Source organism: Ostrinia nubilalis, chromosome 4, assembly GCF_963855985.1.
Source record: "Ostrinia nubilalis chromosome 4, ilOstNubi1.1, whole genome shotgun sequence".
NCBI classification, from domain to species: Eukaryota; Metazoa; Arthropoda; class Insecta; order Lepidoptera; family Crambidae; genus Ostrinia; species Ostrinia nubilalis.
In genome coordinates this window covers 13,732,764-13,757,980 of record NC_087091.1, presented here as the reverse complement: position 1 = coordinate 13,757,980, position 25,217 = coordinate 13,732,764, and the positions used below count along the sequence as shown (strand labels likewise).

Genomic DNA, 25,217 nt, shown 5'->3' with positions numbered 1-25,217 from the left:
TTAAGGATATTTATTGGGCCTTCAAATAACACCAATATTGTTGGGGCACCATGATTGTGTCAGTAGAAACGAGTTTTCCTGTAAAACGTAGGTGGGCCGATTTTTGTGATGACCAGTGTAGTTGCCGCTTTCACCCATTGTACACCCTATTCCCCTTGTTTTAAGGTCCAAAATAACTTATCGCCTGTATGTTCCAGTGTTCATCGCCGAGGGCGGGCGCGAGTGCTTCCAGGACAAGCAGGAGCAACTCCAGGAGTGCACCAACCGCACGCTCGGCGCCGACTTCAAGATGGACCCCAACAACCTCAGCGCGGATAGCATACCTAACATCGCTTTCGGGGTGAGTGACGTGAGGCGACCACTAACTAAGGCTACGCATCTTTTTGTCACCACGTGACAACGTAGTACTTTTTTCTTATCTATGGAGAGACATACTGTAACGGTGGAAAAATTCAGATTTGTGATGACAACTACACTATCGGCCAGAAGAAGCGGTCAAGGACAAATGTTTGGTCAGCAGTCAGATATTATAAATCATCATCATCATTTCAGCCACAGGACGTCCACTGTTGAACATAGGCTACCCCCAATGATTTCCATATTGACCGGTTAGTAGCGGACTGCATCCGGCCACTATGATGTCGTCGGTTCACCTTGTGCTTTCCGGTACGTAGTCTCCACTCCAGAACCTTGCTGCCCCATCGGCCGTCAGTCCTGTGTACTATGTGCCCTGCCCATTGCCACTTCAGCTTGCTAATCCGTCGGGCTATGTCTTTATTTTTATTTATTTTATTTTATTTAGAAACCAACGGCGTTACAATGAGTAAATCTTAATGTAACTTAATGTTAGAAAGTAGTTTGAACATCAAATAAACTATAGATAATCTTAAACTCTATTGAATGTTTTGTCTATGTAATATTTTATGGATTATAAAATAAAAGACACTCGATCTTCGGCTTTCACAGAAATACGTTATTTCATTTCAATTATTCCCATTATAATAGGTTATGGGCCCAGTAAACCCAAAAAGTCATTAATAAGTGCATTATCTGGAATAGGCGCGTATTTATTTACAAGAAGCAAGAACTGAAATATCAAAAATGTCTTCGAACGCATTCCTAACCAGTGTGCCTAAGCTATTGGGTCGCCAGAATTACCATGAATGGGCATTTGCAGCGGAAAATTTGCTGGTCTTGGAGGGCATGTCTGACTGCATCAAGCAAGAATGTTCAGAAGCCAGGGCAACAGAAGACAGAAAAGCAATGGCCAAGCTGATCCTAACAATAGATCCGTCATTATACGTCCACATTAAAGAAGCTAAAAGCACCAAAGATCTGTGGCAGAGAGTAAGAAACATGTTTGATGATTCTGGATTCTCAAGACGAATAACATTACTCAGGAATTTGATATCAATTCGCCTTGACAGCTGCGAATCAATGACGAGTTATGTTACACAAATCATCGAAACGGCCCAGAAGTTGTCAGGAACAGGTTTCTCCGTAAATGACGAGTGGATCGGGAGTTTATTGTTAGCTGGTTTGCCTGAAAAGTATTTCCCCATGATTATGGCAATCGAGCATTCGGGAATCGCCATTACCAGTGACGTAGTGAAAACGAAGCTCATAGATTTGGCAGGAAATGACTGCGAGGCGGGAAGCGCATTCTTGAGTAGAGGGCAGCACAGTCGTCATAGTTTGAAAGTTGGTAGCACTGGCAAGTTCGACAACTCCAACCAACTTCATGGCGGTGCGTATGGCGGAAATGGAAAGTCTATGCCCGACTCATCAAATGTCAAATCGGACAAGTCAAGTGTCAAGTGTTATCGTTGTAAGCAGTTTGGACATTACAAATCTCAATGTAAACAACAGAGTAATCAGCCTCAGATAAAGAAAACAAACGCATTTTCGGCAGTTTTCTTGAGTGGAAATTACAGCAAACAGGACTTCTATTTGGATAGCGGTGCGAGTACACATATGACTCCAAATATAAACATGATACAGAATGCATCTTTTACTACAAGCATTAAGGAGATTATAGCGGCAAATCAGAATGCTATGCCAGTTTTATGCTCTGGGGATGTCGATATCATGACCGTTACTCCGGATTCCCTTTATGAAGTGACGCTGAAAGATGTGTTGTGTGTACCTAACCTTACCACAAACCTAATTTCCATCAGTCAACTTATCAAGAATGGGAATAAAGTCGATTTTAAGGAGAATTGTTGCCATGTTTACAACAGACAGAACACATTAGTGGCTGTAGCAAATCTGATAGATGGTGTCTACAAGATGGTCATAGAAAAGAAACAGTGTTTGTTTACATCAAGCTCTTCAGCAGCAAGCAGTGAAATGTGGCACAGGAGACTTGGACATCTGAATATGAATGACCTGAACAAGATGAAAGATGGAGCAGTGACAGGAATATCGTGCACTGATAACTCCGTGATCAACAAAAACTCGTGTACCGTGTGCTGTGAAGGAAAGCAGTCGCGCTCACCATTTGGCCATGTGGGAACGAGGAGCAGCGAGCCATTGGAAGTTATCCACGCTGATGTCTGTGGCCCCATGGAGGTTACTTCAATTGGTGGAGCAAGGTATTTTCTTATATTTGTTGATGATTTTACTCGAATGGTGTTTGTCTATTTCCTCAAAGAAAAAAGAGAAGTTTTCAAGTACTTCAGGGAATATAAGGAATTGGTAGAGAACCAACAATGTAGAAAAATCAAAGTATTCAGAACTGATAATGGGTTAGAGTTTTGTAGCAATGAATTTGAGAATTTCCTAAAAAAGAGTGGCATAATACATCAAAAGACCAATCCATACACTCCCGAACAAAATGGTTTGAGTGAACGAACTAACAGAACAATTGTAGAGAGAGCCCGTTGTTTATTATTTGATGCAGGATTAGATAAGAAGTTCTGGGCAGAGGCAACAAACACCGCTGTCTATCTTAAGAATAGATCTGTAGCATCAGGACTAAATAATAAAACTCCTTATGAGCTCTGGACAAAAAGGAAACCAGATTTAGCCCATATTAGAATATTTGGCAGTCATGTTATGGTTCACATACCAAAAGAGAAACGACTAAAGTGGGATAGTAAATCAAGACAGCACATATTAGTCGGCTTCTCAGATAATGTAAAGGGATACAGAGTTTATGACCCCATCAAAAGATGTATAACAATTAGTAGAGATGTTATTGTACATGAGAATGCAAAAGGAAACTGTACATCAGATTCTAATGTAACAGTTTCAGTTGGGGATATTGTCCAATCAGAGGTTCCAAGCAGTAGCAATAACATTGATGAAGAAAAGTTGGATGTCATTATGAGCCCTGTAGATTTCACTGAAAATGAGTTGCATAATGACACAATAGGAACTTCAGAGTCTAATGCTTTGACTGATTTGGATTCAACTTTGCATCAATCTAAAACATCTGAAGAGGTGAAGGAAACAATGTTACCAGAACCAGCAATTACAGTAATACCCAAACGAGTGAGAAGGCCACCAGAACGGTATGGGTATACCAACTAATGCAATGCCAGCTGATGTCCTGACTAAAGCGTTATGTCCCATAAAACATTATAAATGTATTGAAAGTTTAGGAATTAGTCAAATGGACTGTTAGATAAACTGTTATTGTTTTTGTAATTATCGTTTATTTGCTGTAGTTGGGGTGTTAGAAAGTAGTTTGAACATCAAATAAACTATAGATAATCTTAAACTCTATTGAATGTTTTGTCTATGTAATATTTTATGGATTATAAAATAAAAGACACTCGATCTTCGGCTTTCACAGAAATACGTTATTTCATTTCAATTATTCCCATTATAATAGTATGTATGGCTAATTATAGGTTTTCCTGGAATAACCAAGTAAATCAACCGTTCGAATTACCGAGATGCAATCTCCAAAAGATGAAACCTAAAACATTACAAATAACTTACTTACATAATATGATAAGTAAAAAATACTCATTGTCAGCGACTTTACTTCATTTACGGATCTCCTCACTTATGATCAGGCCCCACTTTCCCACTGGGCACTTTGGGCACATGCCCAGGGTCCCGCGATCGAGGAGGCCTCCGTCTATTCTCATAAAAAATCTCCAGATGAGAAGCGCCTCCCTTGATCCAGTAGGTTAAAGACGGCCCTTGTTCGGGCACCTTCGGCTATCCTCGGCTGCTCTCGGCCTGAAGGCGCGGGCGCGCGGCATCGATGATACCGCGCGCGCTCCTATATTTATTTATGTACTTGCCTATCAAAAACTGTATAATATAATGTTTAACGTAGCTTCCAATAAACCTTGTATTACAGTCCACTTTCTCATTTCGTCGTTTCCCGGCCAAGGCCCCTACAGCTTGATCCCGCGACTTCGTACGCGTGGATCCCGTTTTACCCTCTTCATCTATCTTACGCGGTTTAGAATTTATCATACAAATGTTTTTTCCCTTGAAATATCCTGTTGTAACTAAGCTTTAAGTTTACTAAGGTACCTGCACACCAAATTTTAAGCGTCTAACTTAAGCGGTTTAGATTTTTCATACAAAAGGATTTTCCCGCTAATTCCCGTTCCCGTGGGAATTTAGAGAATTCCTTTCTTAGTGCACCTCTACGGTACCTAAGCTACGTTCCTTCCAAATTTCAAGTGCCTACGTTTAGCCGTTTAGGCTGTGCGTTGATATGTCACTAAGTCAGTCAGTTTCTCCTTTTATATATTTAGATGACTATTTCTGATTTGATTTATTTATTGTGATTATAGGAAAAAGAGTGCCGCCAGCTGAGCGAACTCCAGCTGTGTGTAGTGGGAGTATTAGAGACGTGCGAGGCGCCCACCACCGGCAACATCGTGGAGTCCATGTTCAAGTTCATCCGCAAGGCCACGCCCTGCAGCGACGTCGCTGTAAGTACTGCCACAGAATAATAATGAAGTACTACCAGGAGTACCAGACCTGTTCATCTCCGCGAGTTTACATCGAAAACAAAACACGCACGATGGCCCACCTACAGGATACTATTCGACAAGGCCTCACATACGAGCGAGCATTGACTCCACGCACGCGTATTGTTGTGTATGATGGAAGAAAATAAAGAAAATGGTGTACCAAATACTGCCTAAATAATAATAAAAACACAGAATGTACTTTTTTAAATCAAATCAAATCAAAATCATTTATTGCATAATGTAGGTACATATAGGTCATATAAAAATTTATATTGTTCAGCTACATCATGCCATAACGGCATGCAACAGAATCAATTTTTCGTGATTCAAGAAATTATACAAAAGAATTAAATTAAATGTCACAATAATAATTAACAATGTCAAATTTAGTAGATAGAATTTAATATAGTATGTCAATTTGTCACATAGATTTGATAATTACAAGGTCAAACTAACAATTTATGTAGAATAATGTCTTTAAATGGATCTAAGTTGCTTCAAGACACTGAGAGGTAAATAAGTAGTTAATATTGTTCATGATTTTTTTTTTTTTTTTTTTGGGATGGACTGTCCCGCTGAAGCGCGCAGGGCGCCACGCAGTGATTCTGCCAATGTCAAGTAGTTAGAGAGATACACGTGACTTTTGATTATTGGCCGGTATTTATTGAGTGGGTATTTATTTATCTCGAGAACTTAATTGTTTAGAGTCTTTAACATAAAACTCGCCACCTAAAACAAAACAACACATTGCAAATAATTCATGCTAAATCATGTATTTCCTCCGCCATTTTCCGCAGTTTGGCACCTCACGTCACATCATTTTACCGAAGTCAGCCCTATAGCTTTGGCGCAGTGCCGATCACTGACGTTTGTCAACAAAATGGTGCTTCACTCTTGAGACAGGCTAAATTACACCATATTGTTAATGACATTGAGCATACATTTTTTTAAATACCTTCGCGAAGTAAAACTTCTGTACGTAGTACCACAGAATAATAATAAGTACCTACTACGTACAGAAGTTTTACTTCGCGAAGGTATTTAAAAAAATGTATGCTCAATGTCATTAACAATATGGTGTAATTTAGCTTGTCTCAAGAGTCAAGCAAGTTTGTCAGAAGTTTTGTTGACAAACGTCAGTGATCGGTACTGCGCCGAAGCTATAGGGCTGACTTCGGTAAAATGATGTGACGTGAGGTGCCAATCTGCAGAAAATGGCGGAGGAAATACATGATTTAGCATGAATTATCATGAATAATATTAACTACTATTAAAGGCCGGTCGATCTATTCTCATAAATAAAACACTGGATACTCATCTTGTACATTATATTGCCTTATTTTAGATACAATTCATCACTTAGTACAAAAGCGCGCGGAGTCGTCTCCGCGCGTCCCTCTATTCTGACGTTTGATTCTATGACAGCAGCTCATTGGCTATAACGATTCCGCTATTTTAACGTTTTATATTTTTCACAATTAACAGTTCGGCCTTCCTGCAATTCCTTCGCCCTCGAAGGTCTGCTCGTGGCACACTTGACGCCTCGTATTGGGATCCAGCTGAGCACCTGGCTAGATCCACTCTGCCTTCTCCACCACCATTCGCACCACACGCTGACCACCTTTGGTTCTGCTGAAACAAGAAATCATCACACAATACATCTATATCATCACACAGTACATCTATATCATCATCACACAGTACATCTATGTCATCATTACACAGCACATCCATATCATCTAGAAGCTCAGCGTGCTCCTCAATCAGTAGCGCCACGCCAATGGTCATACAGACGCTATCACAATTATCTCTTCGTTCAATATTTTAGAATCAGCTGCTTCAATAATGACAATAATGTCGATCACACACATGCCATCTTAATCTAGGCACCATAGCTCATATGCCCAAAATGTTACCACCGACGAAACTCATCCTTTGATGCCCAATTAGGCCTTTATCCAAGGTTTCTATCAAGTTTGTTCAACCACCACAAAAATACAACTTATTGGTTCCGATAAACTCCAAATCATAGAACTGTAACCCATTCTACTTCCAAGAATGGAAAGAACCCTCACTGTTGATGAGCAGTGGACTGCATGTTCGTGGGCTAGGAACCGGCATAAATCTTGAAGGCAGAGTACTTGTTGTAGACAGCTTTATTTCTGAGTTCTTCACTTTTTCTTTTCGACCACTTTGATTTCTTAACTCGCTTCTTATCTGAATTAAACTAGTCAGCTGGAATGCCCTGCTCCCTATTTTATACTCTTCCCTTTCTCTCGCGATATTGCCATCTCTGTCTCTCATGTTCTAGAATATTCAAAGCGAGAGGTCCGATGTGACCGTCTCGTTATCCTCGATCTTCCCAGTGACGAGATGCAGTGTTGCTCGATTGTCACGTCATCGTCCTTGCCTTCTTGACGTGGCCATCCAGACTTCGGTCTTCTGAGGAACGACGGCCCTTGGAACAACAGACTCATCCTCTTCCGATGTAGGCACGTATCCCGCTCTCGACGCCACGTCGGCTACGTTCAAGTGAGTGGGTACTCAAACGCTACTCCGACGGCCTTGTCTCCTCGGTGATCTCTTCAAGTCGATGCGCTCCGTAGGGTGTATAGCGGCGGCTTCCGTTCCGCAGCCAATGCAGCACAGTTTAGGAGTCACTCCAGTAGATAGTGTCTTCTACAGGCAGCCGATGCACTTCCGTTCATGCTGCTTGTAGCTCCAACCTCGATATCGTTTGTGTCTTCACTGGAGCCACTTTGGCACGCGCAGCTACCAGCACAACTTCCGCGTCCTTCCTGTCGTTGTAAGTGAGGTGCCAATACGCAACGGCGGCGTAGGCTTCCTCGCCTGCATCGCAGAAGATGTGCAGCTCTCGGAGTTTCATTTATCTCCCCCCCGTAGTAGTATCGAGGAATACGCAGTCTCTTCATAATCTGCAGGTCTGACAGCCATTTCTCGAAGTATGCTGCGACGTCTTCCAGCACGGGCTCGTCCCATCCGGTCTTGAGGCGCCACTGCTTTTCAGGAGCTTCTAGGGGAGTCGCTCCTTTCTTCGCGCGCCTGCCGCTCGGGGCGACTGCTAGCAGCCTGTCGTCGTTGCTGTTCCAGTTCCGGACATGGAAGACCGCCTTCCTGTGGTCTTCGTCCACTTGAAAAATCACTTCTTTGCTTGCTCGATGTCGTTGAAGCTTTCCACGAAGTCACCACTACAGCGCCCGGCGTATGCCTTTCTCAGTAGGTTCTCCATTTGCTCATGATACTGCCTCTTCTCTTCGGTATTATTCAGAATTAATTTAGAACATTGTGAAATCCTAATGACGTAATTATAATGAAGTTATACAATGCAATACAAATAAAATAAATACTATCGGACCTAAATGATTTATGGGATTGGTTATGGTTCTTTTAACATTTTCTCTTTAAACCCACACAGATTAGGCCATTCCACACAGTTTGCGCCTCGCCACACAGCCCTATGATGTCGCTACACAAGCCAAAACATCATAGTTCATGATGTCTCCCACACAAGACACGACATCTTCACAATTCCTGATGTCACACCAGACATCCCACTCAGAATGACAATGTCCACACAGTTTCAAGACAATGCCACATGTCCTCCTCACACAGCTATCAGGACATCCATTTCACACAAAATGACAAAGTCCACCCAGTTTCATGACAATGCCCACTGGTGTATGATCCTCACATAGTACATCATACCCCTATTATTATTATTATTATCAAACCATTCCCATAATCACAACATCATAAGAAATTTGCTAAAATTATCTTTATTTAAATAATAAAATATTTCAATGTAAACTCTAAAATATTAAGATGAATAACACAACTACATAAATCATCATCAATAATGCCAGTAATAAACAGTGAAACAAATTATGCTTAACATTGTGTCTTAGTGAACACAAATTTGCTTCACACACAAATGCAACTTTATCATAATAAACTTACTGTTATTGTTGTGTTGACAGCAATACACTTCCAACTATTATCTTTGGAAACTGCACATACTTCCATGAACTTACCATTCTCAAATAGGAACAAGCATTCATGGAAATATCCAAGAACTTTAATTTAACAAGTACAATACTTCTCTTCTCATGCTTGGCCAAAATTCACCCACAATGCAACTGACTTCATATTCAAGTATCTGTTGTTAACCCAGTCATTACAGGGAAGCACACAACACAATCATCACCAATATAAACTTTATTTGATCACTGCTAGTACTTTGCTCCATTGATACCATTATTCAAAAACATAACCCTCCTTCTGGCGCAGTCGGGTAAATAGCTAACTTTCGCACAGTACAGTAGTATACCACACAATAGGCCAATGCTTATGACCAATGATAAGCATTTATTTCTATTCAAACACATAATTAACTCTCTTATTCACCATTATTAATAATAACTTTTTGCTTAAGACTGTTAGCGGCAGTTGGGAAGTTCTAAAGTCTAGCAGTAGACTGTAGCCAATTTATTATTACAATCTGTTCACACTCAAGTTAATTGTATGCAATTTCATGCCAATGACAAGAATAAGCACAGTTAAACAACCAAGCCGCAGTGGCACTGCTAGTCTCAGCTCAACCCTTGCAATAAAACATTAATTCAACTCACCAAATATCACAGCTGATTCCTTTTGTATTACATTTTCACTCACCAAATATCACAGCTGATGCCCTTTTGTATTGCATTACCTTCTGTCCAACTCCAAATCACTTATGTGAAGTACCCTTGTTCAGTGTTCAGCTTCACTCAGGTATTGCACTTGACTGATTTGCTCACCACAGGGCCAACCCGCAGACAGATAAGTCACCATATCTAAAACTCAAGTCAAATCTAAAAATATGCACACACAACATGCTACAACCAGTAACCTTTTTATTAAACAGCTAATAAATAACCTCAAGATTAAAATCATTTTCACCATGTGGGAAGAATAACCAACAATAATGGCTGGTACACAAGAATACTCTTTAAGTTAAATGTACCACATTCTATATTTTTTTTAATTATAATAATTGGATAAATTTTAATCACCCACACTAATTTTCAATTTTAGTGATACAACCCAAATCACTACTGGCAGCAGAAATTAATTGATAAGTTGGAAAAGTTCAATATTAACATTATCTTAACTCAAAATATAGCATCATGTAACATAATAATAATTATGTTTCACAATAATTGAAGTATCAATCACTATAAGAGTACCAAAAATACACCACATGTTCAACGGCATAATTGGCTGCTTTACTTAATTTCAATTTACAAATTAAGCTATTTAATAGATTTTATCTCATCTTATAGTGCTCAACATCAAGAAAGAAACATCATGATACTAAAACTGGTTTACACAACACAGACCTTTGCTTCAATTTACTTGAATAAAACTAATTATTAATTCTTCTCCAAAATAATGCCAAGAGGTTACTGTTATCTGTAAAGACTGACAATACCTATAACATTTGATGCTTCATTCACTTCCATGCATTATTTTGCTCAATAAGGAAATGTGTTAATATTGTTGTTGTTGGAATAATCGATAATAATAATAAATCGTACCTGCTCTGGGGCCATCGTTAGTCAAATTGTTCACCACTTACGTGACCACAAGCCAAGTTACGGAGGGAGTATCTTCATAATTTGCGTCCATCATTTCTCGTACTTAAATACTTTTCTGCATCTCACACAGTTGTCAGCGTGGTTTCCTTGACATTCTCTCTTCATCATATTCCATTATAATCATAGAATCGTGGGCGTTTTGTGTTAATATTCGTGACAAATAACACGAAACATTGGTCACCTGGAACACTTTGAAATCACGTTACTATCATAGGTTTCAGATCTCACTTCTGAACTATTAAAGGCCGGTCGATCTATTCTCATAAATAAAACACTGGATACTCATCTTGTACATTATATTGCCTTATTTTAGATACAATTCATCACTTAGTACAAAAGCGCGCGGAGTCGTCTCCGCGCGTCCCTCTATTCTGACGTTTGATTCTCGTGTGACATTGACAATACGTCAATGTCACTATGACAGCAGCTCATTGGCTATAACGATTCCGCTATTTTAACGTTTTATATTTTTCACAATTAACACTACTTATTTACCTCTCAGTGTCTTCAGGCAACTTAAAAAAGTACATTCTGTGTTTTTATTATTATTTAGGCAGTTAAATACTGCACAGTATTTAGCACACCATTTTCTTTATTTTTTTCCATCATACACAAGAATACGCGTGCGTGAGTCAATGTTCGCTCGTATGTGAGGCCTTGTCGAATAGTACTCTTGTAGGGGGCAATCGTGCGTGTTTTGTTTTCGATGTAAACTCGCAGAGATGAACAGGCCTGGTAGTACTTATTATTATTCTGTGGTACTGCAGGCTTTTGGTTTATTCCACTTTATTCACCTGGGCGATATCTATTCACCTGGGTTATCACCTGGCACCTGGATAAGAAAGTGACATTTTTAGTGTCTTTATTTCACCTCGGAACCATTTCCCACCCTTTTAACCATTTGTATTTGTATTGTCGTGTCAAATAATCTATTCTATTTCACCATTTCACCTGGTAAACAGATGCGAAGACCTGAGGACACTAAAAATTCCACTTTCGTCACCCAAGTGGATTAATGCAGTCTTTTGGTTCTGTATAATCTGAGCCTCTAATTGTGGTAATAATTTTTTGATATATTATCTCGCTCTAACGCATACCTTTCTCGCTCGCACTCCCTCTTCCGTCCTTATGGCGCAGTTACACTGCGCGAAATTGATCGAACATAGAAAAAAAATATACCAACCGAATGAGGGCTATCGTTTTAGCGCTCACCAGTTAGCGCCACTGTAGAGTAAGGTCCTGTCACTTGCTAGTAGCGAAGACAGTGGCACCAACTGGTGAGCGCTAAAGTGGTAGGAGGACTATCGCATTTGCACTCATCAAGATGGCGCCACTGTAGAGTATAAAAACGATAGCCCTAATTGAGAACCTCCTTTTGTTAAAGTCACCTATGTAAATAAATTCATGTTTTTCATTCCAGGAGACAAAACAGAACAGGCCAGGGTCGGCCTCAGGGCTCGCGGTGACGTCAGCCACCGTCCTACTCGGCCTATTCGCCGCCCTGTATGTGTAAGCTACAAGTAAATCGTTTCATATTATTTATAGCACCAGTCACTTAGGGACAAGTTGCCATAAGTGTAGATAGACGCTTGAACATTAATAAATGTATATTCCTTCACACATTCCACTTTACCAGTATGCAAAATTTTCACTTTAAGAGTGGTTATCCCAAATATAGCTTCCTTTGGAAAATCATTTCAGGAAGTGGTGAGAAAAGTGGCCCTAGAAAATCTAGCCCTAATCAAATCAATCTCTAGCATTTTTCAAGCTTTCGAATTTATTTATTAAAACCGATCGAAGCAGTAAAAATATGTACGTACATTCTTCATTTTGGATCGACTTCTAACCGTTGTTTAGCATTTCATTTGTTTTTATGGAGTTTATCTACTCTTATAGTTAAATTGAGATGCTTGTGATTAAATGTGTCATTTGCAAGCCTAATTAGTTTTACATGTACTGTGGTGGAAGATAGTGATTACCTGTTCACATATCATTAATAGTTAGTTTTCTATTTTAATTTCTAAGAGTATGACCGTACCGTGACTAAATCAGAGTATAATTTATTTGTATTTACTAACATACAGACAGTTGAAAATTAAAATTAGTGTAACGTAAACGTGCAGGCTAAAAAGAACCGTATCACTACATGCGAAAGATTTTAAAATTGATTGTATTTAATACTAGAGTAAGTGCCGCATAGAATGAAAATGCTAGGCCAAAAAATTAAGGAGTCTGTCACCATTATCGTGCTAAAATGAAAAGACCTTATTTTTTTTATAGGAATAATGCGCTGTGCTATTTACTTATGTATACTATAAATTGATAAGGTTTTAATCAAATTCGTAATTTATAAAAGCATGCTAGATTTATTATTGAACAAACTCGCGTTTTTATTTTATTGGAAAATAGAACTCGCCAAAAATATATTTCTTCTAAAATGATATATTTTGTTATACTTTGATACAAATTTTTGATATTTACATTTTTATTTTGAGAGTAAAACTTATTTACTTTAGTGTGCGATGCGAATACTTATTGTTTGCTAGTTTTAAGAAATTTTGAGCTTTTTTAGAACATTATTATGATACAGCAAAACAATTTTTAAAAATATAATGAAGTCATATTGGACATTTTTGTGTGGTCTTCTATACCGCGTTCATGCATTGGTTATATTTGCGCCAAGATATAGTTTTACAACGAATTTATAAAACCTGGCAATTTATACTTCACACCAAAAACGTAAAAAGACAGCTAATATAATGAATTAGTAATAATTTTGTACTTCGTTAATATCCAATTCTTATACCATGTATACATTTAGTGCTTTCTCTTTACAAACGACGTATATTAAAATAATGAGCTAGTAATTATGTAGTAAGCATTCTAATATCATAAAATAGTCACAAAAATAAAAAAGAGCTATTAGTTTTGCTATTGCAGAATGTTTTTGTAATAATATTGTAATTGTAACCAGTACATATCGCTAGAGTATCAGTGCCAAGAGTTACCGGCCAAAACGCTTGCCTAAATGTAGATTTACAAAAATGTAATGTAAAAATAGACTTGTTATCGAATTCACTATCTCTAAAGGCGCGCCCGCATGGCTTACTTTTTTGTCGCCGTGACAGTATTCGTGATAGTATATCTGTTTCTTTTACATTATTATGAAGAGGAAAAGAGATACATACTGTCGCGGTGACAAAAGTCACGTTGTAAAGTCATTTGTCTCTTTTGTCTCCTTCTAAATTCAATTGACAATAGTCCAACGGTGTCTGTGTCGAACTACTACTCGAGATCCGAAAAACGCTGGTACGAATCCTGCTGCTGAACTATTGTGGTGAACCCTCTCGTGGCACAAGCATATTTTAAGATAAGCACGAGAGGTTAACGGGTTTTTTTATAAAGAATAATATGAGAGAATACAAACAGAAATAGCCATCAAAATACGTCCTAGCTAGAGCGTCCTAGTGTTTACAAAATATCTTGTAAATCTTTTTAAAATCTTAATCTAAAGAAATAGTGAATTTTATCGAAATATAGTCTAAAACATCAGTGTAAAACGCGAGGTAATGTGAAGCTGTCCATATATTAAATTAGAATAATAGATATAGAAGTGGGATTGTTGTCCCTAAAGATAGTTTATTTGCGAGTACATAATTATGAATGTAAAATACAACGAATGTTACAGTCCATAATAGTTTTAAAAGCCGGGTTCTTTTTAAACTTTTACTTAAATGTCGGACTTAGTTAATTCATGATTATGTTTTCCTAACACTTAACTAATGTATGATTAATTTTTTTTCTATCTATCATTGTAAGTTACTTTTATTCTATATTTTATATAGAATTAGTTGCAGTAAAGTGAATCAGATATAGAACTGCTGAAAACTTATTTATTAAGACATTTTATGTGTTTTTTAATTTTTGTTACAAAATTTTAATTTACATAAACATTCCATTTTATTTTTGATTGTTTTAATTAAATGTTGATGCTGTTTCTGATATTTCATTTTTATTTTATATTAATTTGTTAATTATGGGTTTTATAAGATATAGTTTTAAAATAAGACAAATGACAAGAACATTTTGATACGAATTATTTTAATTAAGAATTTTTGAATTTTTTATTGTTTTTAAATGTTTTATTCCTTTAGGTTTCACGAAGACTGTTTCAAAAATAGCGTTGTGAAATTATTGCTAATTAGTCTTGTTTTTTAATTGAACGTACAAGATTTTAATAACTACCTATTGTATGACAAGCCAATCGCTCAAAACGTTATTTTAATGTATGCTAACCCAAAGTTGTGTCGGTAATGAGATATTGTACCCAATTGATTTTAGATCTTCCTATTAATAAGCAAAGTGCTAAGGTTTAATTTTGTAAAATGTTTAAATTTTTAAGGCATATCAAATAAACGTGGAAATATAAAACGAGGTTTCTTTTTCTATCGTAAAGCAACCTAAGGCTCTATCTATTAGGTATAGTTCGTTCATCCACGAAGACGCGCCCCACCAATTTTTAGTTGAGGGAAGCGCGGGGTGCGGGGAGTTTGATCCGAGCAATCCGAGCATCATTATTGTAGTGTGCGTGTGCACTCATGGATAATTTAGCGTGTACCGATAACACTCAAACATTAGCGGAAGAATGGTGGGACGCGTCTTCGTGGATGAAACGATCTGTAGTTTTCTTAAATAAATAAGAACACATATTGACAGTTAGGTTTTAATTACTTATTTTAACATCACGTTTTCTAAATGGCACAATGACACCAATGATCCCCAACAGCTTTGCTGATTAGTTCTGAAACAAAAGAAAGTAGATTGCTTAAAAGTGCGCTATGAAATAAAGAGATAAACGATGTAGAAGTATGTAATTTGTCCCGGGGAAAGTGTAAATTCTACTAACTCTACAACCTTGTTCGCACTAGTCGAGTAATTTAGTAGAGTAGCTCGCTTTTAGTAAATTAACTACCTACACGCTACTACCAAAAAACCGTTCGCCGCGCTTTAGTCGAGTACAATTAACAAGTAATTAGTGGTTTTTATATGAACTCTACTAAAGCGCCCGGTTCTGAACCGTTTAGCGAGTGAGTGAGTGAGCTGGGAAGCGTGGTGGGGGTTCTATTCGCCTGTTAAAATAGATAGATAGATATATGGTTTATTTGCAAAACACATTGACACACAAGAAGCAAAAAGTAAGATTACTAAACACGAGTAGCAGGAAAGATATAGTACATTACAAAGAGTAAGAAGGAAAATCCTGCGCTAAGGTATAAGTGTGCCGCAGCGATGCAAAAAAGCAGAGAGCTCAGTGTAGACACTGCTCTAAAATGAGCAGAACACTGATTTTCAGCTCTTGCTTGAAAAAAAGACGGAAGACGCACGAGAATGGTAGAGAATAAGGTGGAAATATCAGAAATTAGGGAAATGTACAATGTAAAATAGAACAAAATTGATTGGCTCGATTATATTTTAGTAACCTACTCGAAATTTTTGGTGTTAGGACACGTTTAGTTACTCGACACTACTAAACTAATCGAGTACAACTACTGCGCACCTTGGTGTAATGCGACTCCCTCGCACTCACCCGCAAACATCCCCTCGTTCGCCCCGTCCGCGCCAAAGCGCCGATGTGACGTCACGGCTGCTAGATGCGCAGTTAACTCGACCGAGTTATAGCTTGTAGTGCGAACTAGCCTTAACTAGTACGAGTAGTAGTAGCAGTAGCAGGGCTTCCACGAAAGACCAGCTTCTTGACGTGTCCTTACGAGCATGTCAAGGTGTCTGAGCGACCATTGGCGCAGTGGCCTGCTAATTTTATGTTTTTCTCTTCGTGTCGTGTTGTTATTGTTTATAAATTAATTAGAAATTATAAATATCTTTGGACAATTTCACACAGCGCTATTTAACTACACTGGTCATCACAAAAATCGACCCTCCCGCGACAAACACTTTCAAACGTATGCATCCCCACTTCCCACCAATATTGCCACAAATATAAAAGCCTAGTTCTAAACTTCATTTCATTAAAGGAAAGGTTTTTTTTTACCCCAAAAATGTGTCTGTAGAAGAATCCAGAGTCACTTCTTCAAAAAATAGGTAGTTACGCTTGAGCCAATTTTATGACTATAAAACTGTTAAGTTGGGATGAATCGCTATCCATCTGTTAAAGAGGACACGTGAGATCATTATTTGGTTTTATAACCATAAAAATTGGTCTAATTGATCCCAGAGGTGAGCCCAAAGTGAGGTCTTTTTACAAGTCACATTTATTGTATATCGCGTTTATGTTAATCGTTTATTAAGAAATTAAATGTGTTTTTCTTTAAGGATATTTATTGGGCTTTCAAATAACACCAATATTGTTGGGGCACCATGATTGTGTCAGTAGAAACGAGTTTTCCTGTAAAACGTAGGTGGGCCGATTTTTGTGATGTCCAGTATATTAAGTAAGGGTGCTAGCTTAACGGATATACTACATACATATACAGTGTGTCCGGGCTTGTAGTGATCAAACTTTAAGGGCGTAATCTATGGACAATTTTATCGGTGAAAATACTTTAAATTTGGGGCTTGACCCATTTCTCGCATATTTACAAGGATTTAAGTTTTTAATTTTAAGTTTTCACCTCTTCCTTCAAAAACAAGTAATAGCGTGGGTAGTTTAACATTAATAAGCAAAAATTTTATAACATGCGATAGCCAATAAAATTATCTATTAGTAGAAGCAGAAAACAGACACAAGTTTCATACATTTTAAGGGAGTAAGAATGGATTTAATCCCAACTAATATTATAAATGCGAAAGTAACTCTGTCTGTCTGTCTGTCTGTTACGCTTTCCCGCTTAAACCTCGTAACCGATTTTGATGAAATTTGGCATAGAGATAGTTTGAGTCCCGGGAAAGAACATAGGATAGTTTTTATCCCGGTTTTTGAAACAGGGACGCGCGCGATAAAGTTTTTCTGTGACAGACAAAATTCCACGCGGGAGAAGCCGCGGGCGGAAAGCTAGTTAGAAATAAACATGATTTTTTTCACATCTTTTTCAGTTTTTTCCCAACACAAGAAAAACCAGGTCGTTAAGGTATGTTTTATTTGCATTGTATTATTAGTATTTGAGCCATTCTTCAAAACGAATGTAAATTTATTATTCTACGTCTACTAGTTTCGACGTAATTGTTGAACAGAGATACCCATTCCCAGCGGTTTCCATAGTAATCGGAATAGGTTGTGTGATTCTTTCAGGCAATGCATTTTCGCATGTCGCGTGCGCTATGGAAACCGCTGGGAAGGGGTATCTTTGTTCAACAATTACGTCGAAACTAATAGACGTAGAGTAATAAATTTACATTCATTTTGTAGAATAGCTCAAATACTAATAATACAATGCAAATAAAACATACCTTAACGACCTGGTTTTTCTTGTGTTGGGAAATAACTGAAAAAGATGTGAAAAAAGTCATGTTTATTTCTAATGAAATCCATTCTTACACCCTTAAAATGTATGAAACTTGTATCTGTTTTCTACTTCTACTAATAGATAATTTTATTGGCTATCGCATGATATAAAATTTTTGCTTATTAATGTTAAACTACCCACGCTATCACTTGTTTTTGAAGGAAGAGGTGAAAACTTAAATTTAAAAACTTAAATCCTTGTAAATATGCGAGAAATGGGTCAAGCCCCAAATTTAAAGTATTTTCACCGATAAAATTGTCCATAGATTACGCCCTTAAAGTTTGATCACTACATGCCCGGACACACTGTATATTTTTTTAAATGCATACGCCATAATATACATTGTGCTCACTATGTTTAATAAAGTCCATTCAGTAGGTATCTTACCTTCGGCAGAGCAGTGTTGCAAGGAGAGCCCTTGCGCACATACTTGATGAGCGACTCGGCCATGTTGCCGGGGGTGGGGTTAGGGCACTCCTCCAGGGCGTTCACCAGGCACGTGCTGACCTCGTCGAACTTCTGGCATTTTTCCTGTAATTTTTTTATGTTCTTAATCCATAAAGTAGAAGAATGGTGCTAGCCTTTCAAGTACCAGCGAGTCGAGACTAATCTTGTTACTACGGTCTCATGGTACAAATATTAAATTTTTTTGTTTTGAGATTTTAGATAAGATTTAAGTCCAAGAATTGCGGTCTTTTACCGCCCATTTTGTTACAAATATAGTAGTGGTATAGATCGTTTCATCCACAAAGATGTGCCCCACTATTCTTCCGCGAATGTTTGAGTGTTATCGGTACACGCTAAATTATCCACGAGTGCACCCGCACACTACAATATTGACGCTCGGATTGCTCAGATCTGTGGCTCGGATCAAACTCCCCTTCCTCGACCAAAAAATGGTGGGGCGCGTCTTCGTGGATGAAACGATCTATACCTGCATTTTTGTAACAAAATGGACGGTAAAAGACCGCAATTCTTGGACTTTGATTTGTCACAACAACATGTAGCAGTCGTACTGGACAGAATACTTGTAATTTTGTTCTTTGAATATGTATCTCTATGATCAAATTGTTGCATAGCAGCATGCATAAATTACATTTATGCATGCTGCTATGCAACAATTGATTTAGATACATATAAAATGATTGAATTTGTGGATCACAAATATCGCAATGCAAAGTGAACTTACGACCAGAGACAATTTCTTGATGTCCTCGATGGAGCTGAAGGACTTTTGGATGGGCTCGCCACACTGGCGGAGCTTGGCCGCCTGGTCCTTGAAGCACTCGGGGCCTTTCTCAGCGATGAACACTGCAAGAATACGAAATAAAAGTCTTTGCTAGTTAAATCTTGGTTATTATCGCCAAACCTTGAGTTGGTAAGTAGGTACCTAGCACATTTTTTTTTCAAGCCTCCAGCAATAAATCCTCACATTCTTGACGAATTTTCTCTTAGAATCGCAATACATACCTACTTAATACCTTATTTGTGTGACCAGACGTAATTAAGTGCGGTGAAGGCTTCTACTAGTATAAAATTTTTGGTACCGATTCGAAGAGATGTTAGTACGAATGACCTAATGATACCAATCGCACCCCGTAACATGACCGTCCTTGTCATGCAGATGCGTCAGGAGTACCAATTTGCGCGACTGTTGTCACCCCCTGATGCTTGGCACCCGGGGCGGACCGACTCAGCGACTTATATACTTAGATTTATTAATTTGTTAATGATGGATGAATGATGAATCTATAATTCATCAAACTCACGAGCAATTCTGTCGCCATCCTTGTGGCACACGAAGTCCAGGAGTTGGGCGGTGCCGTTCTTGACAGCTTCCGCCTGGTTGCGAACCTCGGAGTCCAGGCATGGGGACACCGAGTCGATCAGCGTGTTGAAGCAGCTCTTCAGCTGAGGGGACCTGGCGCAGTACCTGAGGAAAAGTTTTGGTTTAATTTGCATGTTAAATTACTTAATTCAGCTATAGATAGTGCCATCCACGGAGGCGCGCCCCACCATTCGTTCTAATCGTTTACAGTTCATGTAGGTATGCATGCTTCTGCTCACGCTAAATATCCATGAGTGCTCATTCACACTACAATAACTCGCGATGTCGCGACTGACGCTCGGATCAAACTCCTCGAACCCCGCGTTTCCTTTGACCAAAAATTGGTGAGGCGCGTCTTCGTGTGTGGCACTACTGGCACTATCATAATCTAAGTAATGGAAATCCGCTTCTGATGCCTCCTCAAAAGGACTTCGCAAAACGAAGTAATTTAGGGTATGAATAATTGAAGACATGGTGGTGGCAATACGAACCGACGTCCTTTCATTAGCTGGGCAACCTTACATGAGATAATACGTAGGTACCTAGCTCTTTTTATTAGTCCGACAAAAACAAGTCAAGAAGAGTACTTATATAGGAATTTGATCTAACATTTTTATAACGGATTTAATTTAGAAACGGATTTAATTAGCTTGTTCATACGAGACGACACTACTCGTAACTCCTGAAACTATTGGTCAAAATAAGCACGAAGTTTCAATAAAACTAATAGCTCTACGACTTATCTTAAGGAGGTCTACTTCACACACAGTCCAGCAACCTGTTTCCAATCATGTCGTCTCGTTCTATCGCATAGAATCACCAATTGACGAGAGCGATAAAAAAACGGGAATGGATAGCTGGAAGTATGGCCGATAAGTAATATGCCAAAAGAAGTATACTACTTACTTTCCGAAAACTTCATCGAGGGCACCTTTGGGCTTGGCCTCTTCAATCTCCTTCTGAATGGTGGCTGGGTCGATCTGCGCCTTCAAACATTCGAGGAAGGTCTTGCCGGCTTTCTATAAAATTAAATAATACTTTTGTTTTAAAAATGAACGACCTCACATAGGCGCGTAGTTGGATGAGAGCTCATAATCAAAAGAAAGTTTGCCCAGGAAATATTGAATCAACTTTTGACTCCTGTTCTAATGAAGAGTTGATTTAAATTCTTTTTGAAATTCATAATGAGCCTGAACATAAGTTAAATGTCGAGTATAAGAAAGAAATGGACTGTTTCAGCAAATTTCACCGAAGCAGATGCATACGGAACAGATCTCGGGACTCCTTTTGGGCGTTAAATATTCTTGATACTTTTAGATACCTAATATTTTACCGTGGTTTATGTGCATAAAAGTTCTTGCGCAAGGAACCTCATGAAGGTAGCATCAAGGCGTTGGATGCAGGCCGCTACCAACCGGTCAATATGGAAATTATTGGAGGAGGCCTATGTTCGTTCAGCAGTGTACGTCCTACGGATGAAATTATGATAATGATTATTATTATGTCCGATGTGTCTCTACCTCTTTGCTGCTTACCTGAACGTCATCTGCTTTGTCCTCTGCGCCATTCTTTTTGCATTGAGCTGCAATTGCTTCTTTGACCTTCTCCCGCTCATCATCAGATATCTGGTACTCGGCCAAGGTACCTGAAGCCACAGAAATTTAAAAATATTGAAAGTCTGTGCCTTACTTAAGTGAGCAAGAAGAATCGTTTAAAACTAATGAGCTTTTTTTTAATATTAGTTTTTTTTGCACAAATGACTAGTAGTCCCGTTAGTTCCTCTTTCTTGTGTCGAGTAGGCTCACCAAACCACCACAATAGTCAAGGGGCAGCGGAATTCGAACCCGCGTTCCTCGAATGATGAGTCGGCCAGTCCGATCCCCTCACCGTTCGGCTATCGTGGCTTCAAGTCGGTAAGGTACATTTTAAATCAAATTATCTATATATTAGAATACCTACAACATTAAATCTACTGCATTATATCAGAACATGAGTTATTTCGTAATTAAGTAGGTAATAATAAGTTATCGTGCCCTCTTTCTTCGAGTTATCACACGAAGCGAACATTTCCATTTGAACTTTTCAGTGGTATCGATTTAATTAGTAAACACAAGACAATGTCACGCCATAAACAACTAGAGGATAAGATTAAAACATATTTATAACTAAAAGCAATTATTTATTAAACTTAAATCTACACATGATTACATTAGGAAGACTAATTACATATGTACTAAAAATCTAATTTAATCTACACTAATATTATAAAGAGGAAAACTTTGTTTGTTTGGTTGTAATGAATAGGCTCAAAAACTAGTGGACCGTTTTAAAAAATTCTTTCACCATTCGAAAGCTACATTATCCACGAGTAACATAGGCTAAATTTTATTTAAAAAAAAATAGGGTTCCGTAAAATATGTAGATAAATGTAGCCTACGCGCGTGAAGCCGCGGGCAGAAAGCTAGTAAGTAATAAGTACGAGAAGTCACTGATTTATAAAACTCATTTAAAAGTTCAATTGGATGAATAAAAGTAAAAAATAAGTTCCAGCCAGGATTTTAGGATTTGTTATTCAAATTCCTATTCATTGAGTCAGAGGAAGCTTTTTATGAATGAAATAAGTGGCGGAAAAACACGCTTGTTTTGTCTAAAGTTATTGGACCGTAATAGAATGGCAGGTCAGCAGGCTAACGATATATAAGATAATATATCCTTTACCTAATTAATTGTGGCTAAGCGAACAAAACGAAACGAACGAACGAAGCGAAGCATAAGGTGGATTCAATGGGACGTCAAAATGATTTTGGTTTTTTATGTACAGTTGATTAATCCATTATGTTAATGGGAGCAATTAATAATCAGCTGTCGTTAAATCAACAAGTAATTTGCTAATTCCAACTCATTCCTTTGTCCGTTTATCAGCGGCCAGTCATCAGTAGTCAATAGACATCGCGAGTCACCAGCTAATCTCCTTGATAGGGTAATTGGTCAATGGCCATAACACAGGAAGAGGGGCGATGGACTTATTGCTCTAGTCTAGAGTATCCTTTGATCCTTATTCACGTTAGCATAGGAACCAAAGTCTGATACACGAGAGGTAAAACCTCGTTGGAGTGTAGCTTGACGACAATGATGCATTTGATGCATCAAAATAGAATTTGGCTCCACGCGTGGTTGCTGAGAGAGATGGAAGTATGTTTTGACCATTTTCTTACCAATAAAAATTGTTTTATTGACTTTTACAATTCCCATTTCATATATAAACTGTCGTGCTTAAAGTTTGGATGTTAAAAAGCCGATTTCAGTTGCTTCAGAACAATGCAGTTCTTTCGAATTCGATCCAGAGTTAAGTCAAACCTGAATTTCATGAATTCTTTATTTTATGTGACTTACACTTTAATTAGAATATTAACCATGATTCTGAAATATTTTCTGTTTAAAGTGGTATTTAAAATTCGTAGTAACAGACTAAATACAAAAAACCTGACATGTTATTTTCTATTAACTAATGTTGGTGCTGTTGATAAAATTTCATGCTGGCAGTTCCAAGAACAAATTTCCATACAGGCTGATCCGTGTTTAAGACGCATAAAATGACAGTTCTAATGTTACTTAATTCGGTCTACCTACCATCAATTTTTCAGTCTGTTACAGAAATCGTATTTTTTCACATAAACAGGTAGGTACTTTAGTAAACCATCACCTTTATTAAATTATTCTTAAAAGCTAATTAAAACAAAGTAAACTCACCAACTGCAAGGCACACGACGAGAACCGTCTTCCAAATCATTATCACTGAACTGTTATCAATTGGTAGAGAATCGACGCGTCCCGGGCGCTTTGGTGCGGTCAACTGAAGCTCTTTCAAATCCCAGCACTGGTTATATACTTACTAAAGGTATGCTATTGTGACTGACTCACAGAGAAAATATTCTGTTAACACTCGTTAAGATTGTCGCATGCGTTTTAACTCGATTGATGAACAGTAGCGATGTATTAATGTTAGTACGCAATGTTTTGACCACCTGTAGCCCAAACTTGATAATTTACGAGCGATGCTTGAGTAGGGATTGAAAGAGGACACAGCTTCGCGCGTCGACGCGATGCATCTCATCAATACGATGCAATTGTGATGCAGCAAAATAAATTGAGCTATAATCTGGGATGTTAAAGTGTTGTTTTGATTGCATTGGACACCTGACAGTTTCAGGCGAAGATGCGTGGATGCGCGCGCATGCGTGTTGAGGGTACTGCGTAGGTAAGGACCTAGACTCAGACTATACATAGGGAATCTATCGTAGATTCATAAATCTCGTCCTTGACCGATCGTATGTGCTCGATAGGGATAGAAGATCGTAATGCAGGCTACCTACGTAGGATCCCTATAGTTTACATAGTTGTAAATCGATAAGTTCACCTCGAGACTACAAAGAATTAACTGTTGATCTGTATGGGCAAATGTTTGTGAGATGACTACGTATTTGTATGTAGTAATGGATGTTTACATGTGTTTAAGTAATGTCTATCTCTGACTACTGCTATTAACATCATGTTTTATAGTTAAATTCCAATATTTGAACAATCATTAATTTATTTTTAGAACTACGATTGCCAAATGATAGCACTGTAGACAATATTTTGAAGTGCAATGTTTATTTAAAAACGTTTATTTGCACCGGACGTCCAGTATCAGATGTTTAGTTAGGTATATTGTAGGTAGAGTACTTTGTAAGATACACTTCAAAGCAGGACGTAGCTACCATTTACACATGATTGGTGTGACTCACCTGGGAGTCGAAGCAGAACCTTCGAGTCAAGAGAGTCTAACGGGACTATTCCCACCGCTGCAACTCCTGTGTAGCCAGGAATACCAGGAACTACAGCCTGACCGCCATAAAAAACCAACCAATGAAGGTCAAGTTTGTCCCGAGGGAAAGTTAAATTGTCATTGGACCCGCAACTAAATTAATCAGAAGAACATAGGAGGAGTTCGAAATTAAGGTTCGACTTCTTTCAAGAGAGTCTAGCGGGATAAAGTAATTTTGATCGATGCCCTTAGCCAAAAACAGTTTGGACTAAAAATCAGTCAGACAGTCAATACGCATAATGAACTGGAATGCATGTACCATGTTACTGGCAGCAATGTGTCGCCGCCTTTATTAATATTAAGTTATTATGTATGGACGACATAATAATATAAACGTTAGGAGGAATGTAATAGAATCAATAAAAAATCTGGAATAAGATTGTTACGGACGCAAAGCAACATAGAAGGTCATTAGGCTTATTCTGTCGTCAATACTTATTCTAAATCCAATAAACATGG

General features: G+C 38.2%; 2 protein-coding genes across 2 annotated transcripts in view; one reads left to right on the top strand and one right to left on the bottom strand.

The window, feature by feature from the left end:
* The window catches only part of LOC135071390 (27 kDa glycoprotein-like), a 29,579-nt gene extending 14,545 nt beyond the window's left edge, over nt 1-15,034 (top strand). The window contains exons 6-8 of the mRNA XM_063965182.1: nt 198-340; nt 4,764-4,904; nt 12,024-15,034. Coding sequence (XP_063821252.1) covers nt 198-340; nt 4,764-4,904; nt 12,024-12,116 — 377 coding nt within the window. The 3' untranslated portion in view covers nt 12,117-15,034. The remainder of the gene's footprint in view (nt 1-197; nt 341-4,763; nt 4,905-12,023) is intronic.
* Nucleotides 15,035-15,312: 278 nt separating this feature from the next.
* On the bottom strand, nt 15,313-23,844 carry LOC135071206 (27 kDa hemolymph protein-like). Its single transcript, XM_063964981.1, has 7 exons — nt 23,642-23,844; nt 21,427-21,536; nt 20,798-20,910; nt 19,833-19,996; nt 19,253-19,374; nt 18,451-18,594; nt 15,313-15,404 (listed from the first exon to the last, which is right to left on the bottom strand). Exons 1-7 carry the CDS (start codon nt 23,679-23,681, stop codon nt 15,399-15,401), a joined length of 699 nt encoding a protein of 232 aa, XP_063821051.1. The 5' UTR covers nt 23,682-23,844; the 3' UTR covers nt 15,313-15,398.
* Nucleotides 23,845-25,217: the final 1,373 nt, after the last annotated feature.